The 27983-nt window shown below is 56.4% G+C and overlaps 8 protein-coding genes across 8 annotated transcripts; 2 read left to right on the top strand and 6 right to left on the bottom strand.

Annotated features, from left to right (window-relative positions):
* Positions 1–51: 51 nt before the first annotated feature.
* Positions 52–1701, bottom strand: GLRG_10640 (major facilitator superfamily transporter; the record flags this gene model as incomplete). The annotated part of the gene is made up of 3 exons (XM_008101325.1): positions 52–336; positions 385–1092; positions 1162–1701. 3 exons carry the CDS (start codon positions 1699–1701, stop codon positions 52–54), a joined length of 1533 nt encoding a protein of 510 aa, XP_008099516.1.
* A 1839-nt stretch (positions 1702–3540) lies between these two features.
* Positions 3541–9995, bottom strand: GLRG_10639 (TPR/MLP1/MLP2-like protein; the record flags this gene model as incomplete). The annotated part of the gene is made up of 2 exons (XM_008101324.1): positions 3541–9632; positions 9707–9995. The coding sequence occupies 2 exons, from the start codon at positions 9993–9995 to the stop codon at positions 3541–3543; spliced, it is 6381 nt and encodes a 2126-aa protein (XP_008099515.1).
* A 991-nt stretch (positions 9996–10986) lies between these two features.
* Positions 10987–12864, bottom strand: GLRG_10638 (uncharacterized protein; the record flags this gene model as incomplete). Its single annotated transcript, XM_008101323.1, has 3 exons — positions 10987–11744; positions 11808–12672; positions 12760–12864. The coding sequence occupies 3 exons, from the start codon at positions 12862–12864 to the stop codon at positions 10987–10989; spliced, it is 1728 nt and encodes a 575-aa protein (XP_008099514.1).
* A 1642-nt stretch (positions 12865–14506) lies between these two features.
* On the bottom strand, positions 14507–15640 carry GLRG_10637 (uncharacterized protein; the record flags this gene model as incomplete). The annotated part of the gene is made up of 1 exon (XM_008101322.1): positions 14507–15640. The coding sequence occupies one exon, from the start codon at positions 15638–15640 to the stop codon at positions 14507–14509; it is 1134 nt and encodes a 377-aa protein (XP_008099513.1).
* Positions 15641–19241: 3601 nt separating this feature from the next.
* On the top strand, positions 19242–21311 carry GLRG_10636 (uncharacterized protein; the record flags this gene model as incomplete). Its single annotated transcript, XM_008101321.1, has 3 exons — positions 19242–21026; positions 21081–21099; positions 21151–21311. 3 exons carry the CDS (start codon positions 19242–19244, stop codon positions 21309–21311), a joined length of 1965 nt encoding a protein of 654 aa, XP_008099512.1.
* A 448-nt stretch (positions 21312–21759) lies between these two features.
* GLRG_10635 (DEAD/DEAH box helicase) lies at positions 21760–24246 on the bottom strand (the record flags this gene model as incomplete). Its single annotated transcript, XM_008101320.1, has 3 exons — positions 21760–22629; positions 22710–23942; positions 24016–24246. 3 exons carry the CDS (start codon positions 24244–24246, stop codon positions 21760–21762), a joined length of 2334 nt encoding a protein of 777 aa, XP_008099511.1.
* A 474-nt stretch (positions 24247–24720) lies between these two features.
* Positions 24721–26021, top strand: GLRG_10634 (FtsJ-like methyltransferase; the record flags this gene model as incomplete). Its single annotated transcript, XM_008101319.1, has 2 exons — positions 24721–24823; positions 24892–26021. The coding sequence occupies 2 exons, from the start codon at positions 24721–24723 to the stop codon at positions 26019–26021; spliced, it is 1233 nt and encodes a 410-aa protein (XP_008099510.1).
* Positions 26022–26080: 59 nt separating this feature from the next.
* Positions 26081–26720, bottom strand: GLRG_10633 (acetyltransferase; the record flags this gene model as incomplete). The annotated part of the gene is made up of 2 exons (XM_008101318.1): positions 26081–26409; positions 26507–26720. The coding sequence occupies 2 exons, from the start codon at positions 26718–26720 to the stop codon at positions 26081–26083; spliced, it is 543 nt and encodes a 180-aa protein (XP_008099509.1).
* Between the last annotated feature and the right edge of the window lie 1263 nt (positions 26721–27983).

Here is a 27983-nt window from a genome sequence, read left to right as displayed (position 1 = left end):
AGCACAGAGAGGCTTTCGGCTGACATAACCTAATAAGGTATGAGTTCTGCTTTACAATGAATACCTGAACTCCTTATTTTGGCGGTCGGTCATGTCACTGAACTCGACATCTTTCAAGTGTCCAAGCTCCTGGTTTTCCGCAAGTCTCTGACGTCGCTTGTTCTCCCTGATGTAGTAGAATCTCAGCGTCAAGGTGAAGAGAATGGCCAAACAGCATGTAGCAATGATTGCAATTTTTGCAGGAACGTATTCAGGGGCGGATTCGGCCGTGAAGGTTAGAGGTCCAATGATGTTACCGATACAGAAGCAGACGAGCAGGGTGGCATTCATAGTGACCTGTAAGGCGTCAGTAACGGCCGACAGTTTTCCCTCATTTGTGCTCACCTTCTTTGTATGCCCGGCATAGTTGGCGCCAACCAAGGAGTAGAGAAGAGGGAGTGACGCGCCAATGCAGTTCGTCATGTAGTTGCCGATAAGCCTGCCCGCCTTGTTGTCGGCGGGGAGGAAAGCCATGAGCGCGGCGCCGATGACTCCGGGGACGAGGAGACAGACTATATTGATGGCCCGCTGGTTGAAACGGCCCGCGACGTTTGTTGCTGCCAGAATAGAAACGATGCTGACCGCGCCCGACGGGATGGACAACAATGCCGTCTCCTTGGAAGTGTACCCGAACCCCTTGATGATGGTGGCCTGAAACGACGATATGGCGCCATTTGGAACGTTCGAGGCGATGGTAATGAGCGCCAGGAGGTAGGTTTGCGCGTCCGTGAAGCACTCGATGAACTGCGGCCATTTGAAGTGCTTGTTCTCGACGCCTGTCTGGTTTTCTCGCAGACGCTCAATAGCCCAGACCTTTTCTTCCTGGGAGAGGAACCGAGCGCTCATGGGGTTATCGGGGAGGACGAGAACCACCGTGACGCCAATGGCAATGGTGATCAAACCGCAGACGAGGAACATGATCTGCCAAGAAGTGAAGCTCGAGCTTGTATAGTGCTGGAAGCCGAAGGAAATCAGAGAGCCGACGATCGTCCCGCATCCTGTGCCGAGATACCAAATGCCCATACGGGGAGGCTGTTCTTGTCGTTTGTACCACTACGCCATGTCATCAGTTGTTTGGTTAGACCGCGAGACGATGGGAAAGAAAACAAAAAAAGCTCTTACCATGGTCGTTATCACAATGAGCGAAGGTGCAACGGCACTTTCAAAGACACCAAGGAGGACTCTCGTCGCAACCAAACCGGCCCAATCATGACAAGCCGAGGTGGATGCCAACACCGCACCCCACAAGCATACCATGATGCCGATATACTTGGCGGTGGGGAACCTCTGCATGCCCCAGGCGTGGGGAAACTCGAACGCCAGGTAGCTCACGTAAAAGATCATGGCCAGCTGCGAGTACTGGTCACCCTCGATATTCGTGTCGGCCTGCAGGCCCATGACGTTCGCGTAGTTGATCAGGGTCTTGTCGAGGTACTGGAGAATGTAGCAGGCGAACATGAGCGGTACGATGCGCCAATCAATCTTGCGCTTCAGCGCTCGCTCGTCCCCGGCGGTCATTGGCCTGACGTCGCCGCTGTTCCGTAGGAAGTCGAGGGCGGCATCGGCGTTGTGGATGTCCTTGACCTCGCCGACCAGCACTTCCGGCTGGCTGTCAAGAGCCACAGGGGCCCTTTCGACGTCCATCTTCTCGTTGGAAGGCATTTCGGAAACCTGGTCGGACCTGAAGGTGTAGGCCGGGCTCAATGCTCTATCGATCGAGAAGACGGTTACACCGAACCTCTTATGGTCGAAGCAAACGATAGCCCATGATCCATGTCCGAAGATTGCCGTTGGTCTATGACGCATGTGCCACGGTAGAACCGGGGTGAATACGTGGATACAATCGCATGTTCCCCGACATTCTCATTGATAAGTATGGGATGATGACCGTGAGCGTTGAGCTCTGGCCAATCGAGCACGGCAGCACCCCATAGACCATCCCGTTGCAGGAAGGTGACTGGGGGGTTAGTAGGCTGGCCATCGGTAGTTGTTATCTCTGTACGGAAAAGAAGAAGCCGAAAGGCCAGAGAACTGCCGATCACGCTGCGAGCCAACACTGCTCGTACATGATAGAGCCCTGCGGCCTCCGCATAAATGGCCGATAGCGATACTGTTGCTTCGGAATTGGAGGGCTGACCGGGCATGCTCGGAGTTGTCAAGCGTGGAATGGAACGGCCAGATAAGGCCAGGCCGGTGGCGGAGGAGTCTCCGATGATTGAGCTTGATATGATATGACAGAGGGTTGCAATGTGTAAATGCGTCCGGCTGGTGTAAATGAGGGAGTCGACTGACGCCTCCAAATGCTTATCAGATTGTGCCTATCTGAGTGTTACAATGCAATGCAAGGCATACTTCCGGATAAGACTCGATTCAGTACAAATATATGATTCGTTGTTTATATCAACTGGGCTTCTTGGAGGAACTCCACCTCAACATAACAGGGGTCGTGCAATGATTGTTTGGGACTAGGCAATGACGACAGAAAGCACAGTTAGATCATACAAGCAACAGATTGAATTGGAAATGCCATTTTTCGTGTCACGGCACATCAGCCCTAGCTGTTATATGTCTTTCACCAGTTGCTCTACTAGGCTTTCTGTCACTTGATTGATGGCCAAGGGCCGGCGGGTGATAGAGCTTCCAGACACCGAATTAGTGAAATCAGGCTAGACAGTCACAGCTTCAATACAGGCTTGCCTAGCCGGCCATCTTCCCGCACTTTGAGCTCACTGTGATTAGGGAGAGATCACTTAAGGGCGTCTTGACATGTCACACTAAACCCAAGAAACACGAAGCCCAACCATAAGTGACCGGGATCAGTCCAAGGACCTCCTCACCGATTCTCTTTCAGACGTGAAGCGTTATGCCTTGGTTCTCTTTCCTATGACCGGGTTCATCGCTCTTGGTCTGCCCCCCAGGTAGGTTTTCTGTATGGGGTTTTACTCCACGGCGGGGCCGGGCACACCGGAGTTGGTGGAGCGGACCGGATCCGTGGACGGTACGGGCCGGAAGGCGGGGGGAGGGGGGGCGAAGGGGCATAGAGGACCGGCCAGGTGCTCTCGGGATCCTTGTCTAGCGAGTGGGTTCATCCACTCTACGCAACAGCGGTCGCGAGGACAAGGATGCCGCCCGAAGTGAAGAGAACTCGTTCTAGCTTTCGGCTGTGTTAGACCACCTTTGGCCAAGTGTAGTAGGCTTGTCATTATTAGTCCTCGACCATTCAACTAGGTATTGCACCATAGAGCGTAAAAGGATAACACGAAACGCCTGGATGAGGGGATTGACCGTAAAGCGTTTGATGACATAGGAGAATTCATTTTGTAGAGTATGTCTTGGCTATACACAATTTGCAGACCATTTGGGGCTGCCCTCTTTTCATCCATCCGTTTGAACCTCGCCGCTTCCCCCCGTCATATCGATACAGACTTTGAGTGAAATACAACCCTCGCCGCCATTACCACATCATCTCCAACATCCGCATCTCCCCTCCCCAGTCGACGTTTAGTGTCCACCCCCTCTCGCCCTCTTCGCGCCCGCGCCTCCGCCGGCCTCGGAGTCACCTCTTGGCCTCTTGTTTCCGGGCTGGAAGTCATTGGCGCCGGGGTTCAGAGAAGCATTGTTGCCCCCTCTGCCACCACGTCCTCCTCCTCGTCCCGCCATGCCACCTCTCTCTGCGCCACCGCTTGATACCCTGTTACCGGCGGCGTACGTGCCACCGCGGCCACGTCCAGCAGCGCCACCGCGTCCAGGCAGAGGGATGCCGCTACGTGGGGCTGTTTGGCCTTGAGTAGCAGGCTGCTGTTGCGCTTGGCCTTGCTGGCCGGGTTGGCCAGCCTGCCCACCCTGAGTGCTCGAGGCAAAAGGATTCTGCTGCTGTTGCCCTTGGCCCCCTTGAGCGAAGGGGTTAGCTTGAGGTTGTGTACCGTTGGCAGCGCCGGCGGCAAACGGGTTTGCTGGAAGAGCATTGGTTGCTGCTGCTGCTGCTGCTTTGTTCTCGCCCCCGGGGACGGGGATTTGTCGTTTCTGCGGAAGGCCACTACCCGGTGGAGGAATACCGCTAGGTGCAGTGGCTGGCGGTGGAGCTTGGTTGGTGGATGCGTTGGGGGCAGCTTGGAAACAGTCAGAACTTGTCATCTGCCTCGCTTCTTCCTTTGCGTAAGACTTACCATTCGGAGCGGCGCCAGCCTGAGCTGGCGGACCGGAAGGGGCTGATATGGACGGGCGCGGTGCGGCAGGCTGTGCGGTAGGCTGAGCGTTGCCAGCGGGCTTCACCGGGCTTGTCTGAGGCGCTGCGGGAGCTGGCTTGGCAACCTTGGCCTCCTCCCACACCTCCCCGACAGGTCTTTGGGGCGTCTTGGCTGCTGCGGTAGCCACGACCTCGATCTTGGCGTTGGCGCTGCGGATTTGGTTGTCCTTCATGTTGATTTGCAGCGCAGACTTCTTCTGAGCCAGCATCTGGCCCTCCTCCCGCGCGCTTGCGATTCTCTGCTCAAACTCGACCTTCAAGCTGGTTTCTGTCTCGCTCTTAACCTTTGCAGTTTGTTCTTCCAGCTTCTTCCTAAGATTCGACGACATGATGCTGCGCACTGTGGGGTTCGTGGAAAGGAACTTCCGGATCTCGGCGTCGGGGAGCTGAGACAGGTCGGTTGGCCCGGCGGGTGTGCCAGTCATTGGCGTTGCCGAGGTTGCTTCAGGGTCTTGTTGCTTGACGGGCGTCGCAGGCACGGCTGGCTGACCGTCCGCGGATTGGCCGGGAGCGGCGGCAGCTTGGTTCTCGGCCTTCCAGATGATCTTCTCCTGCTCCAACTTGGTCCTGAATTCCTCGTCCAGCTTCTCGCGAGACTGGCGGAGCTTCTCGTTCAACGCGTTCCTCATCTTGTCTGAACGTTCCTTGATAGTCTGGGTAATGTTTGCCTCGAGCTCGTTCGCCTTGCGTTCGCATTCCGCAGCCTTGGCCTCGGCAGCAGCCACCCTATCCTCCAAAGCCTTGCGCTCCTCGTCGGACAGGCCGTTCGTGCCGTTCGCAAGTGCTGCTGCGTTGTTGGTGCCGGTGGGCTCGGGTGCAGTTTGCGTCTGTGACTGAGCAGCCTGTTGCGCCGCCTGGATAGCCTGGTCTCTCTCGGACGTGACCGTCTGTAATTGCGTTCTGAGGTTTTCGAGCTCCTGCTCGGCGGCCGCCTTCTGTGCAGATACAGCATCCAGCTGGCTTCGCATCTCGGCGAGCTGCTGCTCCAGCTGGGCGACGACCTGTGTAGACACTGAGGTCGATGCATCGGTGGGGGGCTGGGCGCCTTGAGCACCAGGCTGCGCTTGCGCAGCCTGGTCATCCTGCTGAAGCCTCTGAACTTGCTGCTGGAAGCTTTGGATCTGTTGCTCAAACTCGGTACGCTGCTGCGTCGACACTTGTAGTCTCTGCCTCGTCGATTCTAGTTCCGTATTGGCATTGTGGAGTTGCTGTTGAAGTTGATCCTTCTCGGCCACAGCGGCATCCTTCTCAGCAATAGCCTCGTTCCGCCCCGTCATGGCATCGTTCTTCTCGCCGGTAAGCTTCCGCGATCGCTCCTTGAACTGCTCCGTCATACGCTGACGGGTGTTCTGCCAGTTGGCTCGCTCAGTCTCCAACAGCTGCTTGGTTTCCTCGATTTCGGCCCGCAGAGGAGCTTCCGACTCCTTGAGGGCGTCGCGCTCAGCCTGCAATTCATTGATGGTCTGTTTGAGCTGTTCCATTTCGGCAGGATCAACACGGCCGTACTTTGTGAGAATGCCTTCGGTCCGCTTCTGCCATCTGTCGCGATCCTCTTGGACTTGCTTGATTTCCTCCTCGAGGAAACCCTTCTGGGTCTGGAGTTCCTCAATCCGAGCCTCGAGAGGCTGGACCTTGCCTTCTAGCTCCTCGATCTTGGCGTTCTTCTCGGATATCTGTGTGCGCGCCTGAGCAAGCTCGTTGCGAAGCGTAGCGCTGCTTTCACGGTAAAGATTGAGCTCGTTGAGCTTGTCCATGAGATCCTTGTGGGCGATGGATGCTTGGCCGCTCTCAGCTTGTGCGCGGCGTTCCTGATCAAGCTTAAGACGGGCCTCATCCAACTGGGATTGAGAATACTCTAGTTGTTGCTGGAGGCGTTTGGACTCTTGCACCTTGAGGTCGTACTGGACCTCCAAGATCTCCTTCTCGCGTCGGAGGTAGTTGTTGAGTTCGCGAAGGCCGTCGGCCGCGCTGTCGTTGCCGGTTTCTGCATTGTTGCCAGCATCCTCGGCAGACGCGTTGCGGCCCTCCTTGAGCGCAGAGAACTGCTTGGTGATGCTTTCCAGTTGCTCATGCAGCAGCTTGTTTTGGGCGTTGACGTCGTCACGGCGCGTTTTGATTTCCGACATCTCCTGCTCCAGTCGCTGCCTCCTCTCCTCCCAGGAGCTCTCACTCTGAGATAGGGCGACCTTGGCAGACTCGGCCTCGGCCCGCAGCGTTGCAGATTGGCTCTTCAGCTCGTTGTATTCGGTGCGCAACTGTTGGACGAGCTTGGCAGCTTCGGCATGCTTGACGAGCTCGTGTTCGTAGTCTTGCTGGGCCTTGGCCGTGATCTCGGATTGCGCACGGAGGTCCTGTTGGTGGAACTTGGCGGCCTCGGCGTGGCGCTCCGACTCTTCCTTCAACCGCTTGATCTCCTCGTCCAGGATTGTCTTCTCGTCCTCGTATTTGCGAGCAACCTCGGCCTGGGAGTCGCGCAGGTGGGACAACTCCTTGTTGGAGCTCGCCAGCTCGGTGGACAAGTCCTCGACACGCTGCTCGAGCTCCTTGATCTTGGCGTCCTTGCTTGTGAGAGCGGCCTCCATCTCCTCCCTGTACTGTTCCTGAGAGGCAGTGAACTCGGACAGAGCTTCCTCGTTCTGCTCGCTGAGCTGCTTGTACTGCTCAGTCTGCTCTTTGGCGTTTTCGAGCTGAGACTTGGCGATGTCGAGCTCTCTCTTGAGGTCGGATACCTCGTTGATGAGCTCGCGCACCTCGGCCTCAGTTTCTTGGTCGGTCTGGGTGGGAGGCGCCATGGTGCCAGGGCGGGGCGTAGGCCTGGGTGCAAGGCGACCAGCCCGCTCTTCGGCATTGCGGAGCTCGATAGTGAGCTCGTCAACCCTCGCTTGGAGATGGTCACGGCTGGTTTTGACGGCGACGTGCTCCTCCCGAATTTGGCTGAGGCTGTTGGAGAGTTCGTCGATTCGCTTCTGCGACTCGCGTGCGTCGAACTCCTTCCTGAGCTGAAGCTTCTTCCCCTCCTCCATCTCGTCGGACAACTTCCGCTTCGTGCTGCTGAGTTCTTGCTCGAGCGTGTCAATCTTTGACTGTGCCTTTCGTCTGTATTCCGACTCGGAAATGTCGCGCTCGTTCAGCATCGACTGCTGGCTGGCCAGGAGGTTGTTGAGTCGTGTTTTCTCCTGCATGAGGTTCTCGTTGTCTTGGTTAAGGCGGTCTTGGATGTCCTTCCACAGTTTCTTTTCGGCCTTGAGGTTTGCGGCCTCGTTGCGAACACTCTCGAGCAAGCCCTTGGCGTCGATGAGCTCTTCGGCGACCTGCTGGGTTCGGATTTCGTGCTTGATGGAGTCCTCGGACAGCGACTGGTTGCGCTTCTGAAGCTCCTTGTTCTCGCTCTGGAGTGCGACGAAGTTGGAGTGAAGCATTTCGTAGCGTTCGGAAGCGAGAGTGATCTGACTGGAAATCTTGGCAACCTCGCCCTGAAGGGAGTTCTTCTCGCTCGAGAGCCTGTCAATCTGCTCGCGCAACGATCGGCGGACGGACTCCTCGTCGTTACGGTACGTGTCGAACTCGACCTGCAGTGCGCGGAGGGCGTCGTGGGGGGACACATCGCCACCCTCCCCGTTCTCGATGCTAGCGAGCGGCAGGCGCTGCCCGTCGTCGGAGCCGAGGATGGATGCGAGTTCGCCAGCGGTGGCCTTTTGCTGGAGGAGGCGTCTGAACATGTCACGCTCGGCCTTGAAACTCTCCATTGTCGTTCTCAAGGACTTGGTCTCGTCGATCATGTTGGCGAGTTCCTGCTGTAGGCGCTCGACGGCCTGGTGGTCCTCTACGGCCTGGCTCTTGGCAGCGACCGCCTCTTCGCTTTCCATCTGCTCCGCCAGTTCCCGGGTGACTCTCAGAAGCTCTTGGTTCTTGGCCTGAAGCTCTTGGATGTCCTTGAAGACAACAAACTTCTGGGTGATGAACTGGTGGGTGTCGGACATGTCGGCGAGAGCGCCCTCGGTGACCTCGCCCCGAGACAGCTGTTCCAGGCGAATCGTTTCCTCGCGACTGAGCTGCTCCAGGCCCTTTTCGCGTGCGTGCATGTTGAAGACCAGCATCTGGATCTGTGTGCTGAGATCGCGAATCTGGGTACGGAGGATCTTGGACTCGGCCTGGGCGTTGGCCAGGGCACCCTCGGCCTTCCTTGCGCTCTTCTTTGCAACATCGCGCTCCTCAAAGCTCGTCTGGGAGAGCTCGGACATCCTGGTGATCTCGGCGCGCAGCGTGTCGGCTTCGTTTTGGAGTTCCTCGATCTCGGGTGTCTTAGCCTCCAAGAGGGCAATCATGTTGTCGAGCTCTTCGGCGAGCTGCTGGTTGCGTCTCTTCTCTCCGGCGAGCTGCCCCTTGACCTTGTAGAGCTCGTCGATGGCCTGGGTTGCGGTGATGGCAGACTTGCTTCGTGCCGAGGCGGGTGTGGCGAAAGGAGAGGCAGGTCTGCCGAGGAACGAGCCGTTCATGCGCGGCGTCTGCGGGGTGGGTGTCGAGCCACGAGGGGGGGCCTGCTCCATGCGAGCATGGAGCTCGTCAAGCTCGGCCTCGAGTTGAGCGACTCTCTCCTCGAGGGCACGGCAGTTCTCCCTCTCCCTTTCGAGCTCTTGTTGGAGACGTCTGACTTCGTTTGCATGCTTTTCCTTGAGTGCTTCCTTCTCCCCCTCCAGGGTCTGAACGCGGGCCTTGTGGCTGTCGGCCAGTTGGTTGGTCATGTCGACGACGCGCTGCTTGCTCTCAATCTCGTGCTTGTAGCTCTCCTCGCTACGCGCAAAGGCTTCCTGCTGCTGCTGAACCTTTGTTAGAGCCTCTTCGGCCTTGGCCTGGGCGGCACTGAGACGGTCTCGGAGCTGTTGTTCGGTTCGCTTCATGGAGTCAATGGTGGACTTGGCGTCTTCGTTTTGTCGTTGCAGTTCGGCGATGCGGGCTCCCTTTTCGCGGCGGTATTTGAGGGCTTCCTCGCTCTTGGTCTTGAGCTCGGTCTCGAACCACTCGCTGTTGCGCCGGGCCAGGTCGAGTTGCTGCTGAAGAGATTCCTCGCGGTATTTGGAGCTGCTGACGGCGGCCTGGGCCGACTGGACGGCCTGTTGCAGAGAGGTGATCTCCTTCTGGAGCTGAACGTTCTTCTGGTGTTGCTTGGCCAGCTCCTCGGAAAGCTCCGAGTCGCGGGCGTTGCGCGACTCGAGCAGGGCCATGTTTGCGCGGTTGGAGGATTGCAAGGACTCGACTCGGTCGCGGAGGGTAGTGAGCTCAGAGTCGTGGTCTGATCCACGGGCCTTGAGCGACTGAAGCTCATTCTCGACCGTTTGCCGCTTCGTCTCTGTAAAACAAGAGTTAACAGGGTGTCCAGCAAGCAGACCTGCATACGTAGTCAATGGCGCATGGCCAACGCACCTTCTTCCTTTAGCTTTTGACGGACTTCCTCGACGTCCTTCAGTGCCTTGTCGGCAGTGGCCTTGAAGGACTGGCATCTAGACTCTGCGCTGTGGTGGGCGCTCTCGAGTTCGATGTCGACCTGGAGCTTCTGGGCGTATAGCTCGTCATGCTCGCGGGCTTTCGCAATGACGGCTTCGAGAAGGCTTGCGACCAGCTCGGGGGTTGGATCGGTGGTGGCTGTCGAAACCGTGGATTCGGGCACGCCAAGGTGGCCGGCCACATAGGCTACATCCACCGCCGCTGCCATTGTGATTGTGTTTCAAGGTCTGGTTGTCGACATCGAAAAGGGAGTGTCTCGAGATCTTTGGTAGCCGATGGGGAGTTGTTTGTTGGTTTGCGCGTCGAACACACACACACACACACACTCCTCGCCAGTCGAAAGAGGCTGAAGCAGACAAAAGCAAACACAAAACCAAGTCAATGTCAAAGATGAAGACGGTAATGGTTAAATCCCTCGTCTACAGGTGAGAAATCAACCTCAGACCGCCTGGTAGGCTGAGGCGGGAGACGCGGTTGAAAGGCGCGGGGACGAGGAATTTGGGGTTCGGTGTGAGTTTGGCGGTTTAGCGTCAACAGGAAACAAATCGCAGGATTTTGGGAGGAAAGCGCGACCTGGAGGATGTTTTCCAGGCCAGCACAGCGCCACAGTGCACAGTGCATAGTGGAGCCACGAAGGCCGGGGAAGGAAGCCATGGGCGACAGAGCCGTTTTCGGCCAATCGGAAGGGGGGAAGGGCCTTCGAGCTACAGGTACGTAGTTTCGTCCGTCACCGACAATCAGCCGGCTGACTCATCGGCAGCTTCTGCTATCAAGTGGGGCTCAAAGTGCACGGATACAGAGTACGGGTACAGATACTCTGTATAGGCAGGTACAACTGTGCTCGCTTACCGAGACACACCGATGCACACCGAATACGTACCTGCGCGCACCGCCACACCTCAATACTAGTACACATTCATGTCTCGGCCATACACCGCCACATCTCTATCCTAGCTCAGGTAGTCCGTCGTGTGAAGTTGCAAGACGCACCGCTTTCAACACAAACGAACGATCCACCATCTTTATTCCACTGAAGCAATCAATGTGCGGTCGATGATGCTCAACTTCTAATCCAGTCCCCAAGCCTCTTGGTATCCCTACCGAAACTGCCATTACTCTTGTATCAACGTCTTGCAAACCCCATTCATCGACGCACCAAGCCAAGGTCGCCGCCGCAGCCTACGCAGCCCTGCTTCGTCTCATCTACGTTGCTGGCCTGCGTCCATTTCCGAATATCCCGGCGTCGGCCCTGCGTGCCATCCCATCTCCTGCAGCTCTGCCCATTTCTGTTGCTGTTGCTGTCCCGGTACCCGGTACACTGGCTGCGGCCCGCCCGGCATCTGGTGAATTGGCTGGCCGTGCGCCTCAGCCACCGCTGAACCTCCCTGTGGCTGCGAGTATCCCCCTTGGGTATAATGCGCCTGTCCATGTTGCACTTGCAGCTCAGCCGGCATATACTGACCGGAAGGCTGGACGTGGTTGTTGCTGCTGGCCGGCATCTCGTGTGGTAATCGCCCCTGGCCGTGGAGTTCCGCGCCCAGCGGCGGCGGCGCGAACATGCTGTTGGAAGTGGCGACAGGAGATACCGTGTCCGGCCGGGGAGACCCCGTGTAGGAGACGCTCATTTGGGGGCTCTTTGGCGGCAGTGTCGACAACATCGTGCCGCCCAGCTCGGGGGGACCGTTCATCTCGGGCGGGCCGATGGTCGAGGTTATGGGGAACCTCGGATGCGTCTTCTTCCTGCGATGGTAGATCATGAACCCAACGAGACCGGTGATGGATAAGCCGCCAATCACCGCAACGACCACGCCTACGACAGCAGCAAGGCCGGGCCCCCCAGAGCTTGTGTCGTTATTATCAGCACTACCGCCGGCAGCACTTGAACTTGTACTGGTAGGTTGAGACTGGGTAGCGTCAGATGCAGTACCGGCCTTTGCCGTTGCGTAAGTTTGAGCAACTAAAGTCGAACCTGCGTCAGCAAAACCTCGTTAGAGCCATGGCGATAATCCTGCTCCCTTACTAGACTCGTGGACAGTCGCGACCACCTCGTTCCTGGCAGCCTTGCAGTAAAGGTCCAAGACTGCCAGAGCAGAAGAAACATCCTCCGACGCCGTGGAAGAGCAGTAGTACTTGACGTTGGACGTCATGGTGCTCGTCACCAGGTTCGTGACGCCATCCTTCAGGCAGATGCACGACGCCAGCGCCTTGGGCCCATCCGGGCACTGGTAGCTCGTGAGGGAGTACATGGCGTTCGATATGCCAGACTGCGCGCAAGGGGCCAGCGCGCTGTACCGGGTCAGGGCCGTCATGTAGTATGTCATGTCCCCGGGAGGCGGCGACGGCTGAGGGAACGCAGTGGTGCCCTTGTTCATGGCGCAGTACGCGTCATAAAACGCGAGACCGGACGTCACGTCCGCCGCATTGGAGCACGAGTATCGGACGAGAGACGCCACGGACCGGCTCACGCGCGCCGAGTTATCGTTCCGGGTGCAGATGCACGGCGCCATGAGGCTCGCCGGCTCGGGGCAGAGCGAGGTCATGGAGCTGAGCGCGTACGAGACGCCCGATTGGGCGCACGGCGCCATGTTGCTGAACTCGGCAATGTCGGTAGCGTACTTGGTGACGATGTTGGTCGTCGGCGTCGCGAAGGCGACGGTCGCGTCTGGGTTGCAGTACTGGCTGAGGACGGCCGCGGCGCTGGTCTGGTCCTCGGAGGCCGTGGATCCGCAGCTGTAGCTGATGGACTTGGAGAGAGACGTCGACACGGCCGCAAGGTTGTTGTTCTTTGTGCAGATACATGACTGCAGATCGGTCGGCGCCTCACCGCAAGCCGAGTAGGTTTGGGTGAAGATGTTGTAAGAGAGGGCCGTCTGCGCGCATGGCGCCTGGGGATCATGGGTCAGTATTTCCGAGTAACTGAGCCCATCACCAGTTGGCCCACGAGTGAAAGAAAAAGGCATTAAAGAACCCACCAGCAGAGTGTATATAGATAGATCGGTCACGTATACGATACTCGCAGCAGCCGCAAGACGGCTCAAGACAATTGTCGTCCAAAGAAGGATCGATATCCGCGCCATCCTCACGATCGGACGGAGCCGCGAATCGAGGGACGAGAAGGAATGGTATGACGACAACCGACGGAGAGCGCAAAAGACAGGACGAACCTACCGACCAGGATGTCGAAAGACAAGAGATGGGGGCGTAGAGAGAGACAAATCTCAGAAGATTGACTCGACATGGGACGGGGAAAGCAGCGTTTTTCCAGGTGCCCAACGCCACAACATACTCCTTTGACCCTCCACGAGCAAGCTAGTCCCGCATCGTGAGCAGGAAGAAGTGACGGTTTGGAGGTTAATCACCACCCTCTGCGGCATTGAACCACCCCCTGCCGCGATGGCGCCAAAGTAGCGCAGACCCCTGACAGCTGAACCTCTGGGCTGAAAGTCCGTCTCTTGGGTGAAGTGAACCTACGTGTCGGTCCTCCGACATTGGCTTTCATGGACGGGGCAACTAGGTGGTTTATCAAGAACCAAGACTTTCTCGGCGAGAACAGGCTGCTCGTGGAGAGGGGGGCAGAAGAGGGGGGGTTTCTCGGGACAGAACGGGCATCAGAAGCGCATCGTTGACCGTTGGGAATAGGGGCAGCGGCTGTGTCTCGCGCGTGGGCCTCAGTAGTAGCCGCCAAGGCGTCTGGCAATCAAGGAACACCAGTTCGGCTCAGCCTAGGTGAGCCGACCTAGCGTCGAGCCAGCTTGACTGGCGCAGACATGGCTGGCGTGCTCTTTCTTCTGGCGGCCTCAGCGCCATATGTGTCCAAGTATGGAAGCCTCGATGTGGGTAGATGAAGATTCCAAAGCACGGTTACTGGAGCTGTATTTGTTTAATTCGTTTCTTTTTCTGCTATCATCGCGGCGTTTGTCTCTGTCACGTCTTCACGCTGTGCTTCAGCCACCAACCCTCCGACCTTTGCTTGAATGACTCAGACATCGGCAGACGCCACGGGCCGGGGGATGAAGCATGGCATGCGTTCAGACGCGCTATCCGTCCGGATTAGCGTGCTAGGGAAACTACTACTTGCCCGGCCGCTTATTGGGCCAGGAGAATGCCTTGCAATGGCACAAGGCCTTTGGCGATCTGGTGTGAAGCTGCAATAGCCGACAGAGAGCGGAGTAAAACAAAGCATCACGCCCTTTGCAATAACATGATGGAAACCTGCCCCCGGCCTAGTACCGAGGTCCGGTACGAACGGATGGGTACCCGGGGCGGGTATGGATACCCGGAACGGATCATGACCACGGCGGCTGGATGGCAACCATCACGTTATAAACAAACCATCCCAGCATCCACCACGTTTGGTCGCTCCAGACTCTCAGCTTCGTTTTGTCACTTTGTCACTTTGCCACTCAACTTGCACAAACATCCGGCCCGATCCCAGTACACGTCGCGGGTGCAGATGGCCAGAAACTCTGAATCAATTAGTCAAGCGTTCTGCCCTGGCGAGCTCATCCAGGTGCCTCGCCTCGGTTCGACGCCGATAAGCGTATAATGGTGCGTTCCAAACTCCATTGCCTCCTCCGTCATGGTATCATTCTCTGGTATCAATCTTCCATCAAGGGACCGCCACACTGCATAAAACCCACCTCCAAAACCCACGCCACCTCGAATCTTTGCTGTTCCGAACGCGTCTCGCCGAGGGAAGCCCCCCCCCTCCGCCGTAAGTCACCCAGTCACCCGGCTGACCCCATTGCCTCCGTACCCGGTGGCGAGGCCCTCTCCCAACTTTGTAAGGGTCTTGTTCATCTTGACGGAGAGCCGTCTCGAGATGCTGTCCCGCTTCCTTTCCCTGGACCCGAGCTCGTCTTCTTCGTGGTCATGTTCGTACTCGTCGTCCGACACGGTGCTGTCGTCGTCGCCATAGTCGTCATCGTCGTCGTCCTTGGGCCGTGGGACCGCTCTGCTCCCGCACGTGGTGCAAATGACTTGGTGCGGTCGGACTAGCTGCACATCGCTCTTGCGTCGCCGGCGCGCCGTAGTAGACACATGCGTTGAAGCCGTCCCCGGTCTGGACCGGACGGTGATGGCATCGCCGTCCGTGGCTCGTCTCCTCATCGACCTCGCCCGTCGGGAAGCGACCTCCTCTGCGGTGATTTTGCTCATCGCAGCCGGCGAAGTCATGGCCTTGGTCAGACCGGCACTTGCGGGCGCTGCCTTGATTACCTGGAAATCGTCGCCCGGCGCGTCTCCGCGTGCCGCAATCTCGCGGGCCAGCTCCGACCAGAGGGCGTACCCGATTTCGTCGTGAATCACCGGCGCACTGATGAGCTTCCGGCACTTTCTTGAGCCCTCAGCCTTATTCAGGCGGCCGAGTTCCTTGATCTCGTCCAGGGTCAGATCGCACTGGATCTTGATGTATCCTGCGAGCAGCTGGACCGGCCATCTTGCCTCGATGAAGTCCCTCAGGAACCAAAACGCTTCCGCAGCGTCACTCCGTCGCTTCTCGCTCTCAGGACTTGTTTCCTCTTCCAGCTCCCCTTCCTCGGCCTCGTCCTTCTGGTGAATGGCGCCGTCCGCTTCGTAGGGGACTCGAAAGTAGTAGCTCAAATCGGATCCCTCGTCGTCGTCATTGTTGTAGGAATCGGCCGTTTGCTGTTTTCTTGACATGTTAATCGCCTCGTCGACGGGAACAGCGGACCCTTTGCTGGATCTTCGGGGGACGATGGACTGGTAAAGCTGCTGTTCCAGGGCCGCGAGGAAGGGGGCGGCTTTGCCGAGAGTGCTAGCAGACAAGACGCCCATATTGTTCAATTCACTCGTCATCCTGCTTGATGACGAGCTCTTGGAGTTTGTGGGCATGGTCGGCGGGCCGTTGTTTTGTATAGCAGTGGAGGGGTCTTTCTCCGAAACCGTTGGTCGAGGCCGAAGGGTCCCTGGGAACCGTGATTGGGAATCAAGCTTCAGCGGCTCTACCGGCTCGAAACTGGATCATGCCCGGTTTATATTAAAAGCTTCGCCTCTGTAAAGCCAAATAGCACATTCTTTTTGATACTTTGCGGCTTGATTAAGGGCCAAGGTTCATGCCGAATTTGGAAAGCCTCGCAAGCCACTCGAGTCTGGGCCGATGGGGACTAAAGTCTATGCGTGCCACGTCTCACCACAACACATTGTTTTCGACCCGAAAGTCAACAAGAGAATACTTAGAAGGGGTTGCATAATTATCAGCAGTGTAGACTATGCCAACCTTGCCCCGAGAGGCACTTCGTTCAACGTTCGACGTTCGAGCAAGTGTTCAAAGTAGAGAGAGTACTGCGGAGATATATTAGTACGTGATACAACAGCCAATATAGTTCAATAGATGCCCTCCTCAATGAGGAAATAACTCAACAGTCAGAGGGTACGTACCGCATCCATGGTCAGAACTCTCCTTGGTGAATTACTTTCTGACGAGTTTCAACTTCACTTCATCACCGGGCGTGATTAAGGAATCAAGATGCAAAGCTCTTGGTTTACGATGGGCCGCCGGAACTTGCAATGTAGCGTCATGATCTCAGAATAACTGATTCAACGGTCATAGGAAAGACCCCACGAACATTTTTGCCGGCTTTGAGGGCGGCCTTTCCGTAGACCAGTGCCCCTCCGGCGCTCTCACATGCAGACCAATAGCCATGAACAGACAGCTTACCGAAATTGCATGTTTGCGAAGAGATGTCATCACTGCCGGGAGATGGAATGGCTCGAAAAGATTTGGCACCTCAGGAACAATGATCTGCTGGATTGCAGTCTTGCGTTGCGAATATGTCCTCAACGCTGTCTTGAGACCATGGCGAGGCAAAGATGTCCATTTAGACACCATGTACTTGCTTATTACGTAACCAATATCATTTTCAGACAGGGTTTTAAGCTAGGTACTTTGGTTGTTGGGCATGGAGGGATGCTTCTACGATTTAGACTGTTTTTGGGAGCATAAAAAAGTGAGGTATCCTTCTGGCCTCAATGTTCACGGGCGTCATATCGGTGAGGGATGGATTGGTTGGCAAAAGCCAAGTGTGGCAAAGTCATATCACTATGCTACATGGGCCACCATGGCCAATACTATCTTGCACTTTATCCAATAATTCTTTCCACCTTCATCGGGGAATGCTTCTCAACTGAAGAGCATATACATTAGATGTTGGGCAAGGCAAAACAGAGTCAAGGATGGTAGCATGCCTCCTCGTTCACCGGATCCAGAATGGTTGGGAGATAATTTGTACGCCATTCTTCCTGGGCAGCATGGGAAGCCATCCCGCCTGGCCCCAATCAACGATGGCTGCCACTTTCAGATTTTCCCCCAACAACAAGATGATGTTGGGCGCAACAAATCATTATGTGTAAACAAGATTGGCGCTTCGCCGTCAATGTCAATGCCGCAAGCATCTTGGAACTGACGGACAGCGTTTGAGCCAACGAACGGTCCTCTGAGCTTTAGAGGTAGGAATTTGTCGTCCAGCGGCTGCTTGCCTAGGCCACCTAAAGCATAGGACCTCATGTCAGAGCTGCCTCATATTAGAAACACTTGTAAAGTAAAAAGTCCACTTACTAACAAACTGACTGTGACTGTCTTGCTCTAAAGCTTGCAACGCCTGTAGTATTTCTTTGAGTTCTGTACAAATAGCACGCCTCTTGTCTTTGTTTAGATTACACTATCTTTATTGCAAAGCTAAGCCTTCTAGTAAGGCTATGTAGATGAACCCCTGCCCGTTATCCTCAGCCTAGCCAAAGATCTCAGGCGTAGGGACTTTACCTTGCAGTCGCTTGCGCACCATCATCTGAGTCTAGGCCTCAAGAATGTTGACGTTACCACCGTACTTGACAAGCAATCCTAGCGATGCGAATACAACTGGTGGTGGGCGATCATTGTACCACGAATGTCATCTGACTCCTCGTTGCGGGCTCTGACCTCAGCCGGGGTAGGAAGCGTAGGCGCGCACCGCTGTTTGAAGAAGCTGGACCTGGGAAAGATTTTCAACTGACCAGGGACGTAGACTCCATAGAAGTTCATGATTGTATCCACAGCCGATATCGCATGTAAAACCTGATGGGAGGATCCCAGACAATCACACATACAAAGGTAACGAAAGAATTGTGAATCGGCTTTGCATCCGAGATCAAGCGAAGCCGTGACCTTGAAGAAACCGGAAACGTTCCTACAGAAGTGATTCCTCTAAATTAGGCAGTTAAATGCACATCGTTTTGATCAGAAGACGATGCTCAACCATGGAGCGTACACAACCAATACCATGCCTGTCTGTGGTTTGGAGCTAAATCTCCTGGGAAGACTCCGAGTTCGGCTGATGACACAGTAATGGCTTTACTTGATTTCTCAACATAAACACGGCGCTTGGAAATAGGGGGAGTCTTGTGACTGCTTTGTCACAGACAACTTAAGGTTGTTACGCTGCAACTAATATATCTCTCTACGTCTTTTTACCTCTGCCACCATCAGTAAGAGGCTTCCTAGACCGAAAAGGCAAAAGACCATCTAGTAGAACTGCCAGCCTTGGGATGTAGAGGCAGCCAATTTCGTTGTTCAAGACTGTATTGGAGTGGGGACGGGGATTGCATTTGATACATTGAAAAAGGGATTGAGGGCGAGTCTGATCAGCGTTTCCGAAATATAAGAACACCGATCAGCGCACTAGGCAGAGAAGAAGACACGCTTCCTCCCCCATTTCTTTCTTCCTTCTTGAAATCATGACCTAGAGCCTTGTCTCTTATTTGATCTGGCTGACACGTGATAACTCAGGCGATAGGGAGCCTCCTGCTAAGCCTGATCAAGCTAACTGAAGTCTGATTAGCTTTGAAAGCCTGATCAGACTCTAGTTTCTCAAGATGATCTAACTTGGTACCTAAATTGCTTTGAGTTGTAGGGTGTTGTTGTGTTTATTTGCACCTCACTATCACAACCAGGGTCCCTAATCACACTGCTACACGCTTTTAGTAGATTGAATCTTGAGGTTGCTGATTACTTCTATGGTCTCAAACAATAACGGTCTCGACATGGTGTCTAGCCTCACATCAAGAAGGGTTTTGTACCCAATCAACTACTCATTCGCCTGACTCTGGCCCAGGACAGTTGTATTGAAACACCTCTAGATTCGATCCTCACCTTCGCACCTGCCTTCGGTCCAAGTGACCTCAGGTGGCGCTTTCCCCCAGTCTCAGTCACCCGCTCTTTCCATCTTTCGATTGTTGCCCCTCTCACTCACAGTCGCGTCTCACTCTTACCCTCACCTTGACTGTCCCTCTCTCTCTCTCACACACAAATACAATAGCTCCCAAAATACTTGTCAACAAACTCATCTTTTATCTCGACACCCCAATTATCGTGAGTTATTATCCCGAGTCATCATCTGGTATACGCCACATTTGATCCAAGCTTACCTATCGCTCTTATATTCATCAGAAAATATACAAGATGGAAGGAATTGACTCCTTCCGCGTCATGTTTCTCGGCTCTATCCTTGTGACAGGACTGATGGCCATCTTCGAGATCACAGGTTGGCTCTTCAGCCATTTTCCGAAGCTGTTGGCTGTCGCAAAGGCGGCTAGCAGTTTCCAGATCCCCGTATACGCTCTTATCTCTGTATTCTTCCTTTATATTCGCGTCCTTGCTCCAATCATCCGATACTTCATCCCAAGACCGACGGTCGAGGCCGAAGCTGAGCGACCTTCTCCCGCCCCTGAGCTCAGCGACGAACAACGAGCCGCAGAAGCGCGTCGATGCCAACTACCCGGCGCCGTGTGCGATTCGATACGAACCCGACTCGAGAGCAAGACAAGGGAGGTAACGAAATTAGTCAGAGAGCTAGGAGAGGCAGAACAACGCGAGCTCGACGCCAACGATGCCGCGGAGGCTCACCGAAACTCTCACAAAATCATCCGGCAAAGATTGGATCAAACCGAGGGGCAACTCGTCCGATACAATCCAGAAGCGATGACCATCCGAAAACTCGAGATTCTGCTGGCAGAGTCCGAGAAGAAGTTTGCCGACGCCGAGAAACGCGTCGAAACGGGCGAGCGCCTCCTAAAAGCCGAGGTCGAGCACTCGAAATGGGCCGTCGAGAAGAAGGAGAGGCAGATCAGCAAGATCAAGGAAGACATGGTCAGCCTCGTTCAGAGGGCAAAGGACAGGATCGGGGTTCTGAATGCGAAGGTCAACTCTCTCGAGTACGAGCTGGACGCAGCCAAACGAAAGGACATGTCGGCCAACGTCGTAGCTTTGCTTGCCGAGAGGGATGAGACAATCCAGTTCCTGACTGAGGCGGGGCTCGCTGTCGAGAAAGACCGCGACGAGAAGATGGCTTACGCCGAGACAATGTACGCTTCGCTGCAGGCGGAGAACGAACACCTTCGACAGCAGTTGACTGACTCAACGGAGCGAACTCGTAGCGACAACGATGCGGCCCGCTCTCTGAGAGACGACCTGGCCAACGCCAAAGCCCAGGTTCAGACGGCAGAGGCAGTGTTCTATGAAAAGGAGAAGACGATTGGCGACCTCGAGAACCAGCTCAAGAAGGTGACGGATGAGTCCGAGACGATCGTGACCGACGCCAATAACCTGAAAGCCAAGCTCTCAGCCGCGAACGAGAAGATGGTGTCCGGGGTAACAAAGGAGAACATCGAAGGACTCAACCGCCAGTTGGACGAGCTCAGAAACCAGGTTGCAGACGCTCACTCCATCCACGACAGCAAGATGAGCGAAGCTTCGGCCATCCACGCCGAACAACAAAAGTACATCGAGTCTCTGCGCGAGAACATGAACGCTGCCAGCATTGAAAACGCAAACATGAGACAGGATATATCCAGACTGCAAGAGCTGCTTGACCAGCACGCTGCCTCGGGCGCCAACAGCAGCAGCGCCATCGAGCAGCGGATCGCGGGTATGCAGCACCAACACCAGGCGGATATGAACGAGGCAAAGTCGATGCTCGAAACGAAGGACGGTGAAATCAAGCACCTCCAAGACAGTCTCGTCGGCACGAAGACACACATCGCCAGCCTCCAGGAAGAAGTGGACGAAATGCAGGGGTGCGTGGATGAACAGGACGAGCACATTGTAAAGTTGGAGAGGAAGCTGCACAAGGCACTCATCAACGAGAAGAAGGGCATCGAGCGCTTCGCCGAACTGGAAGAGAAGAGGAAGAAGGAAGCATCCGCGGATCTCCTCAAGTACAACCGATTCAAAGTCGAATACAACAAGGTCACGCAAGAGAGGGACAAACTACTCGCTGGCAACTAGACTGACGCGACCAAGAGACTCGGCAGCCTGCTGGGTAAGTGAACGCAGCTGACGGATAAGGGACAAATACTGACTGTTTGTTTAGCAAAGACGCTGAACTTGATGGCGACGCGTGACCTAGAAAGCGAATTGAAGGAACAAATCGAAACAATGACGAGAAAGACGGGGAACAAGCATGCCGGTGCCAACACGAGCACGAAAAGGCAGAACGACCCCAAGACGAATCGCAAGCAGACGCAGATATGACCCCCACGTCACCCTGAGACCAGAGAGTGATCACGCCCCCCTGGAAGATGCATGAGACTTTCTACCCTGTTCAGTGCGGATGACACCTTTTCTGTTGTTTTTCTTGTCATTTTTACTACAGATTCTATGATGCTCATATGGATGTAGGGTTGCGGCCGGCGAGCCGAAATCCACGACAAGAGTCCCGTCAGTCTCCTAAGAATGCGATCAGAGGCACGGACGGGTATATGGAGGCACGGCAAAAGGGGCCACACGGGGCCTATGAGGTGAAGATGATGCTAACTGAGAAAACAAGCCGTTTTGAAAAAAAAGAAAAACTGGCTTTTCCCTGTCCATTGATATTGTGCTATTTGTGCTCGCGTAACTATGCGTGCGATAAGTGGTATATATATATGTACAATCATCACCCCTCCCACATACAACAACATGACCGACGACCGCGCCCCCTCTAGAAGTCGTCCATGTCTAGGCCGTCGACCTTGCCGAGGAAGTCGCCGGCGCCGCCGCGCAGCAGCGCGTCGACGTCGAGGGTGCCGGAGGTGATGTACTTCTCGCTGACGCCGGTGTTGACGCGCCTGGAGAGCAGGTCGCGCAGCTGGGCGCGCATGGCGGCCATCTCGGCCTTTGGCATGTTCTTGTCCTCCTGCTGCTTCTTCTTGCGCTGGCTGCCGCGGCCGGTCCAGCTGCCGGCCTTGTCGAGCTCGTCGCTGTCGTACTCGACGCCGAGCTCGTCGGCGGCGGCGCGGACCCAGTCCTCGTCCTTGGTGCCCTTCTCCTTGGCGAGGGTGGCGTCGGTGAGCTTCTTGGCGAGGTCGACGCGCGGCTTGAGGCGGGAGGCGATGCGCCGGTCAATGTCGATGGTGCGCATGAGGTACTTCTTCTTGCCCGTCGCCTGCTCGTGCTGCTCGGCGTGGACCTTGGCGGCGAGGCGGCGGGTGGGGACGACCTCGTCGGGCCCGCAGAGGATGATGCTGAGGCCGGTGCGCTCGGCGCGGGCGGTACGGCCGGAGCGGTGGACGTACATGTCGGCGGCGCGGGGCACGTGGTAGTGGATGACCTGGTCGATGCCGGGGATGTCGAGGCCGCGGGCGGCGACGTCGGTGGCGATGAGGACGGCGGTTGTGTTGGGCTTGGAGGCCTTGAAGCGCTCGATGGAGCGCAGACGGGCCTTTTGCGCCATCTGCGAGTGCAGCGCCGTCGCGTTGATATTGAGGTTCTGCAGGAAGGGGGCAAGGCGGCGGACGGCGCTGATGGAGTTGGTGAAGACGAGGGTCCGGCGGTTAGGGTTGAGCAAGATGACGGTGTAGAGGTAGAGGTCCTTTGGGCGTGTTAGTGATCGGGGGATGAGTAAGAAGAGAAGGTGGAAAATAAGAAAACAAAAAAAGGGGGGGGGATTACCTTTTCCATAGCACCGCACTCGATGAGACCCTCCTTCAGACCGGCGGCCATCTGCTTGGCCGGGTTCACGTCGATGAACTTTGGCTTCTCCTCGCGGAAGTTGAGCTTCTTGAGCAGATACTCCATTGACTCCTTCTCCGACATGAGACCCCATTTGCCCTTGCCCGCCAGCTTCTGCTGCAGCCCCTGGTGGAACGTGGCCGAGAAGACGAGCGTCTGCCGGTCCGAAAGGCCCTTCTCGTTGTCGTAGTCCTCTCCTTCGTCTTCAATCACCTCGCGATCGAGGGCGTCGAGGATCTGGCCGGCCTCTTTGAAGTGTCCCTCGCTCAGCAGCCTGTCGGCCTCATCGACGACCAGGTACCTGATCTTCCTGAACCCGGCGAGCAGCTCCCGGCTGCCGCTGATGACCTCCCACAGACGTCCCGGCGTGCCGATGACGATGTCGGCCTTGGCCAACTGTCTCTGCTGCTTGAAGACGGACAGGCCGCCCGTCACCGAGCAGACGAAGGGGGCGTTGAGCAAGCCTGCGCAGAGGTTCTTGATGTGGTTGGTGATCTGGTGTGCCAGCTCTCTCGTGGGCGACAGGATCAGCGCGAAGGGCGTATTGTCGGGCTTTGAGGGCCTCTCCCCGTCGGCGTTGCCGTCGCCGTCGTGCTTGTCGACCCATTCCTCGACGATGGGGATGGAGAAGGCCAGGGTCTTGCCGGAACCGGTCGAGGCCTTTCCGATGACGTCGTGGCCGGCCAGGATGTCGGGTATGGTGGAGGACTGGATGTTTGTGGGCTTGGCGAACTTGAGCTTGGCGATAGCCGCGACCAGAGCGGGCGAGAGGCCGAGGTCGACCCAGGGGGTCATGTCGAGGTCTTCGTCGGCGTCTTGGACCTCTTCCAGGGCGGCGAAGCCGCTGCTCTCGAGCTTGGCGTCGTCGGGATTGGGCTGGGCCTTCTTCTCCTTCTTCTTCTTCTGGTTCTTGCTCTTTGGCTGTTCTGGCGGTCGCTCGGAGGCGTCTCTGGCGTCGTCTGTCTTGTCTGCAGGCTTGTCGTCCTTGGGCTGTTGTTGTTCCACCCTTGCTGCCTTTTTCTCCTTCTTCGACTTCTTTGGTTCCGCCTTGGTGCTCGTCTCGGCGGTCTCTATCACCGGTTCGGATTGGGCAGGGGCGGGTTCGGAGTCGCTGAAGCCCTCGAACTCTGCGTCGGTGTGGTCCTTTTCGTCGCCGGAGGGTATGGCAGCGACCTGGGCTCGGGTCAGTCGCTGTAGCACGAGACAAAGAGAGGGATGGGGTTAACAGGTTATGTTGGTTACGTACGAATTGCACATTGTCGCCATCCTTGACGACGTCGACGCCCTCAATGACCTCGAGGCCGTAGAAACCTTCGGCATCGTCAAACATCTCGGGCACCTCGACCTTCTTCCATGGTAGTGCGCTAGCAGGGACCTTGCGCTTCTTGGAGGGAGCATTTTTTGCATTGGCGGACTTTTGACGTTTCTGGGGGTTTTGGCCAGCCTCGGAGGGCTGGTGTTTCCTCTTGTGCTGCATCGTGTGTTCTTTGGGGGGAGGTATTTGTGGTAGTGGTAGTGGTAGTACGAATAGTAGTAAATATTGAGCCAAGGGCGGAAAAGAAAAATGTCGGAAAAATGCCCCGCGACTAGCAGCGCAGCGCAGCGCCGGCAGAATGCGCAGTACAGCTCTTCGCGCGCTGCACTCGAAAATTTCAGCGGACCCGGAAGAATAGCTGGGCCGTAGGGGTGAAGCCCCCCCTCGAAAGGGCACAGACCATAGCTTAATTCAGCCCTACAGCGGCTGTCGAGGCCACTGAGTCGCTGAAGCAAATTTTCTCTTCCGGCGGACGGAGGGACGCTGGAACCCCGCCATGTGGATTGAAGAAAATAAAGATGGAAATGAAATAAAAACAAATAAAAATAAATCTCATCATCACGATCATCAACCTTTACCCCCCCTCTTCATTCACCAACTCATTCATTTCTTCTCCCCCCCCCTTCAGTATCCACAATGGGCAAGTCTTCCAAGGACAAGCGCGACGCCTACTACCGCCTCGCCAAGGAGCAGGGTTGGCGTGCTCGCAGCGCCTTCAAGCTACTGCAACTGGACGAGGGTGAGTCACTTTACCCCGCCATTTCTGATGCCCCTTGACCGACACATTCGATGCTGACGCGAGTCCAGAGTTTGACCTCTTCGCCAACGTCACCCGGGTCGTCGACCTGTGCGCCGCCCCCGGGAGTTGGTCCCAGGTCTTGTCCCGTGTGCTTATCAAGGGGGAGAAGTTTGGCCGGTCGGCATGGCAGGATCGCGAGGCCAAGTTCCGTCAGGAGATGCTCGGCGTCTTCCCCGCCGCTCCTTCGGAAGCCGGCGCTTCGGCTGCTGACAAGTCCGACGCAGAGGCGGCGGCCGGAGAAGAGGAGATTCACCCCCGAAAGGACGTCAAGATCGTGTCCATCGACCTGCAGCCCATCAGCCCGCTCCCCGGCATTGTCACCCTCCGCGCCGACATCACACACCCCGCTACCGTGCCCCTCCTCCTCAAGGCCCTCGACCCCGACTACGACGCCAACTTGACAGCCAAGCAGCAGGCCACCGACCGTGTCGACCTGGTCATCAGCGACGGCGCCCCGGACGTCACCGGCCTCCACGACCTCGACATCTACGTCCAGTCGCAGCTCCTCTTCGCCGCCCTCAACCTCGCTCTCTGCGTCCTGAAGCCCGGCGGCAAGTTCGTCGCCAAGATCTTCCGCGGCCGCAACGTCGACCTGCTGTACGCCCAGCTCAAGATCTTCTTCGAGACCGTCGTCGTCGCCAAGCCCAGGTCGTCCCGCGCGAGCAGCGTCGAGGCCTTTATAGTCTGCATCAACTTCCAGCCCCCCGTCGGCTTCCACGCCAGCCTCGAGAACCCGCTCGGCGTCGGCCATGACCTGGACCGCATGCTCCGCGACCGCACGAGCCGCCTGCCCGCCGTCGCCGCCGCGCTGATGCAGGACCCGGCCACGGGCAAGTGGAACGCATCGCCCACGGCGTCCGCCACCGGCGGCGGCAGCGGAGGGCAGGCCGTCGTCGAAGTGGAGGCCTACGACGAGACGGACGAGACGACGGACCACGAGAGCAGCATTCGGTGGATCGCACCCTTTATTGCGTGCGGCGACCTGTCGGCCTTTGATTCTGACGCTTCCTACCAACTACCCGAGGACCACGTCTCCCTCGACCCCGTGCAGCCTCCGACGGCGCCCCCCTACAAGCGCGCCATCGAGCTGAGAAAGGCCGCCGGCGGCGCGTACGGCAAGACCTCTGTCAAAGTCTAAGCTACTTTGTACCGCCGAAAACCAACCCTAGAAAACCAGCCCAAGAGACCTCGCATTGCTCATTCATCATCGTCCGTATCGGGCGGGCCCGCGGGCATCAACGGCCCCCGCTTCTCGAGCAGGAACAGCTCCCCTGAGTTCGATCGCCCCCACTCGGACACGCCCAGCGCCTGCTCGTACAGTTGGCTGGCCTGCGGCGACGATGTCAGGAGTAGAAATCGCCTCAGGTGCGGCCACTCGTACAGGACCTCGTGCAGGCACACCATCAGCCACGGCGCCAGGCCCTTTCCCTGGTGCGAGGGCAGCACGTAGACGTCGGCGAGGTAGCCGATGGTCACGTAGTCGGTGACGACGCGGGCGAGCCCCACGAGCGCGGGACCCGTTTTGCCTGTGCGGGCTTAGGGTTTGGGAAATGGAAAAAAAAAAAAAAACGAGGAACCGGATCAAGGATGGGGGAGGACGGAGGTAGGGGGAGGCGACGTTACCTGCAATGTCGGCGGTGGCCGCGGGGAGCTTGTAGACGCCAAGGCACAGCGAGTTGTCGACTAACCGGCGCAGGGCGGCCTCGGGCACCCGCCTCGTCCACCACATCAGCTCCGAGTCGAAAGCGTCATTGATGGCTCCGAGGTCGAGGAGGGACCGGTCGGTCGAGATGAAGTAGTCATCGCGGTACCACTGCTTGGAGATCTGGTTCGGCATCGTAAGAAGAAGGGGGCGGGGGAACAATTTGACATGTAGTTGAAGGATACTGTGAAACCGCTGACACCGGCGCCTCTCGTTCATGGGGAATAAAACCCGCTCTCTCTCTCCCCCCTCGTCTCACAAAAGCTGGAGCTAACGAACCGTAAAACTCGCGGCGCCATGGACGGGGGGATCGAGCGTCTCTCCCGCCCATCGGCAACGTCATTATCTTACCCGTATCAGGCCATGGTCGGAGAGTTCCAGTGTGTTGTATGCTGGCGTGAACCCAATCTGAACCCAATCGCGCATTGGGCGCCATTGGCCGTGCTGCTAACACCATAGTTTGCGCCGTTCGCGATGCCCAACATTCAACCATAATCGAGAACAACCGTTGCCCTTCTTATTCATCACCCCGCGACCGTCCTCTGCGTGAAATAATTGATGGCAGGGTTCGACACTTTTCTTCAAGTCCGCTGACGTCAAAAGCCGTGATGGTATGAGAGGGGCATTTGAGCTCTGACGTGAAGCTCATTGCCAATTTCCTTCCCCGAACGATATTATCATAAACAACACCGATGGTGTCCATGGCTGTTGTTCTACAGATGCGAAGGAGTTAACCAACATACGGTCCACCATTTTCTGGTTGTTGACCGCGACCGTATTACTTCTTATGTCACTAGACTCTGGGACCCCGTTTGTCGACGCGGGTTACGACTTCCAGATCTGCGAGAGAATCGAGGTCCATGTCATTGACATGGACGGTTCGCTTCAAACTCGACGTATCGCGCTTCGAAGCCACGACGACGGCACAATAACCCACGATGGAAACTACGTGACGTTGGAAGAGATCAAGAGGAGTGCCATGAAGATGAAGAAAGGGGTTTCTGAGAAACCAACCCAAACGTTCGAGTTTTTTTCGTTTGTATGAGCGAGACACAGTCCGATTAAGGCGGTGGCGGTGATCGTATTCAAAGAATACAACCCTGCAAAGTTCTCACAAAATGACATGTCAAACGAATAGGCAGGTTGTTTCTCGTGATTTGACCATTCCGAAACAACCGTCTTTGATATTCCTGTTCCAAAAACACCCCGCCACCGTGACCTTGATACTCCACCCATTGTCCGTCAGCGTGAGACATTCCGACATTGTCTCTTGCCTACCTTCCGATTCGAGCGCACCTTCCGTCTTGAACGGTAATCACTGGCAGCTTCCAAAGCACCTGCCTTACTATTACTACCGTTCGTTCTTTCTACAAAAAAGCCTCTGTTGTTCCACCCATC

The sequence above is a fragment of the Colletotrichum graminicola genome, assembly GCF_000149035.1.
Source record: "Colletotrichum graminicola M1.001 genomic scaffold supercont1.64, whole genome shotgun sequence".
Lineage (NCBI taxonomy): Eukaryota > Fungi > Ascomycota > Sordariomycetes > Glomerellales > Glomerellaceae > Colletotrichum > Colletotrichum graminicola.
Note: the sequence above shows the minus strand (reverse complement) of the source record. Positions and strands in the feature narration are given on the sequence as shown.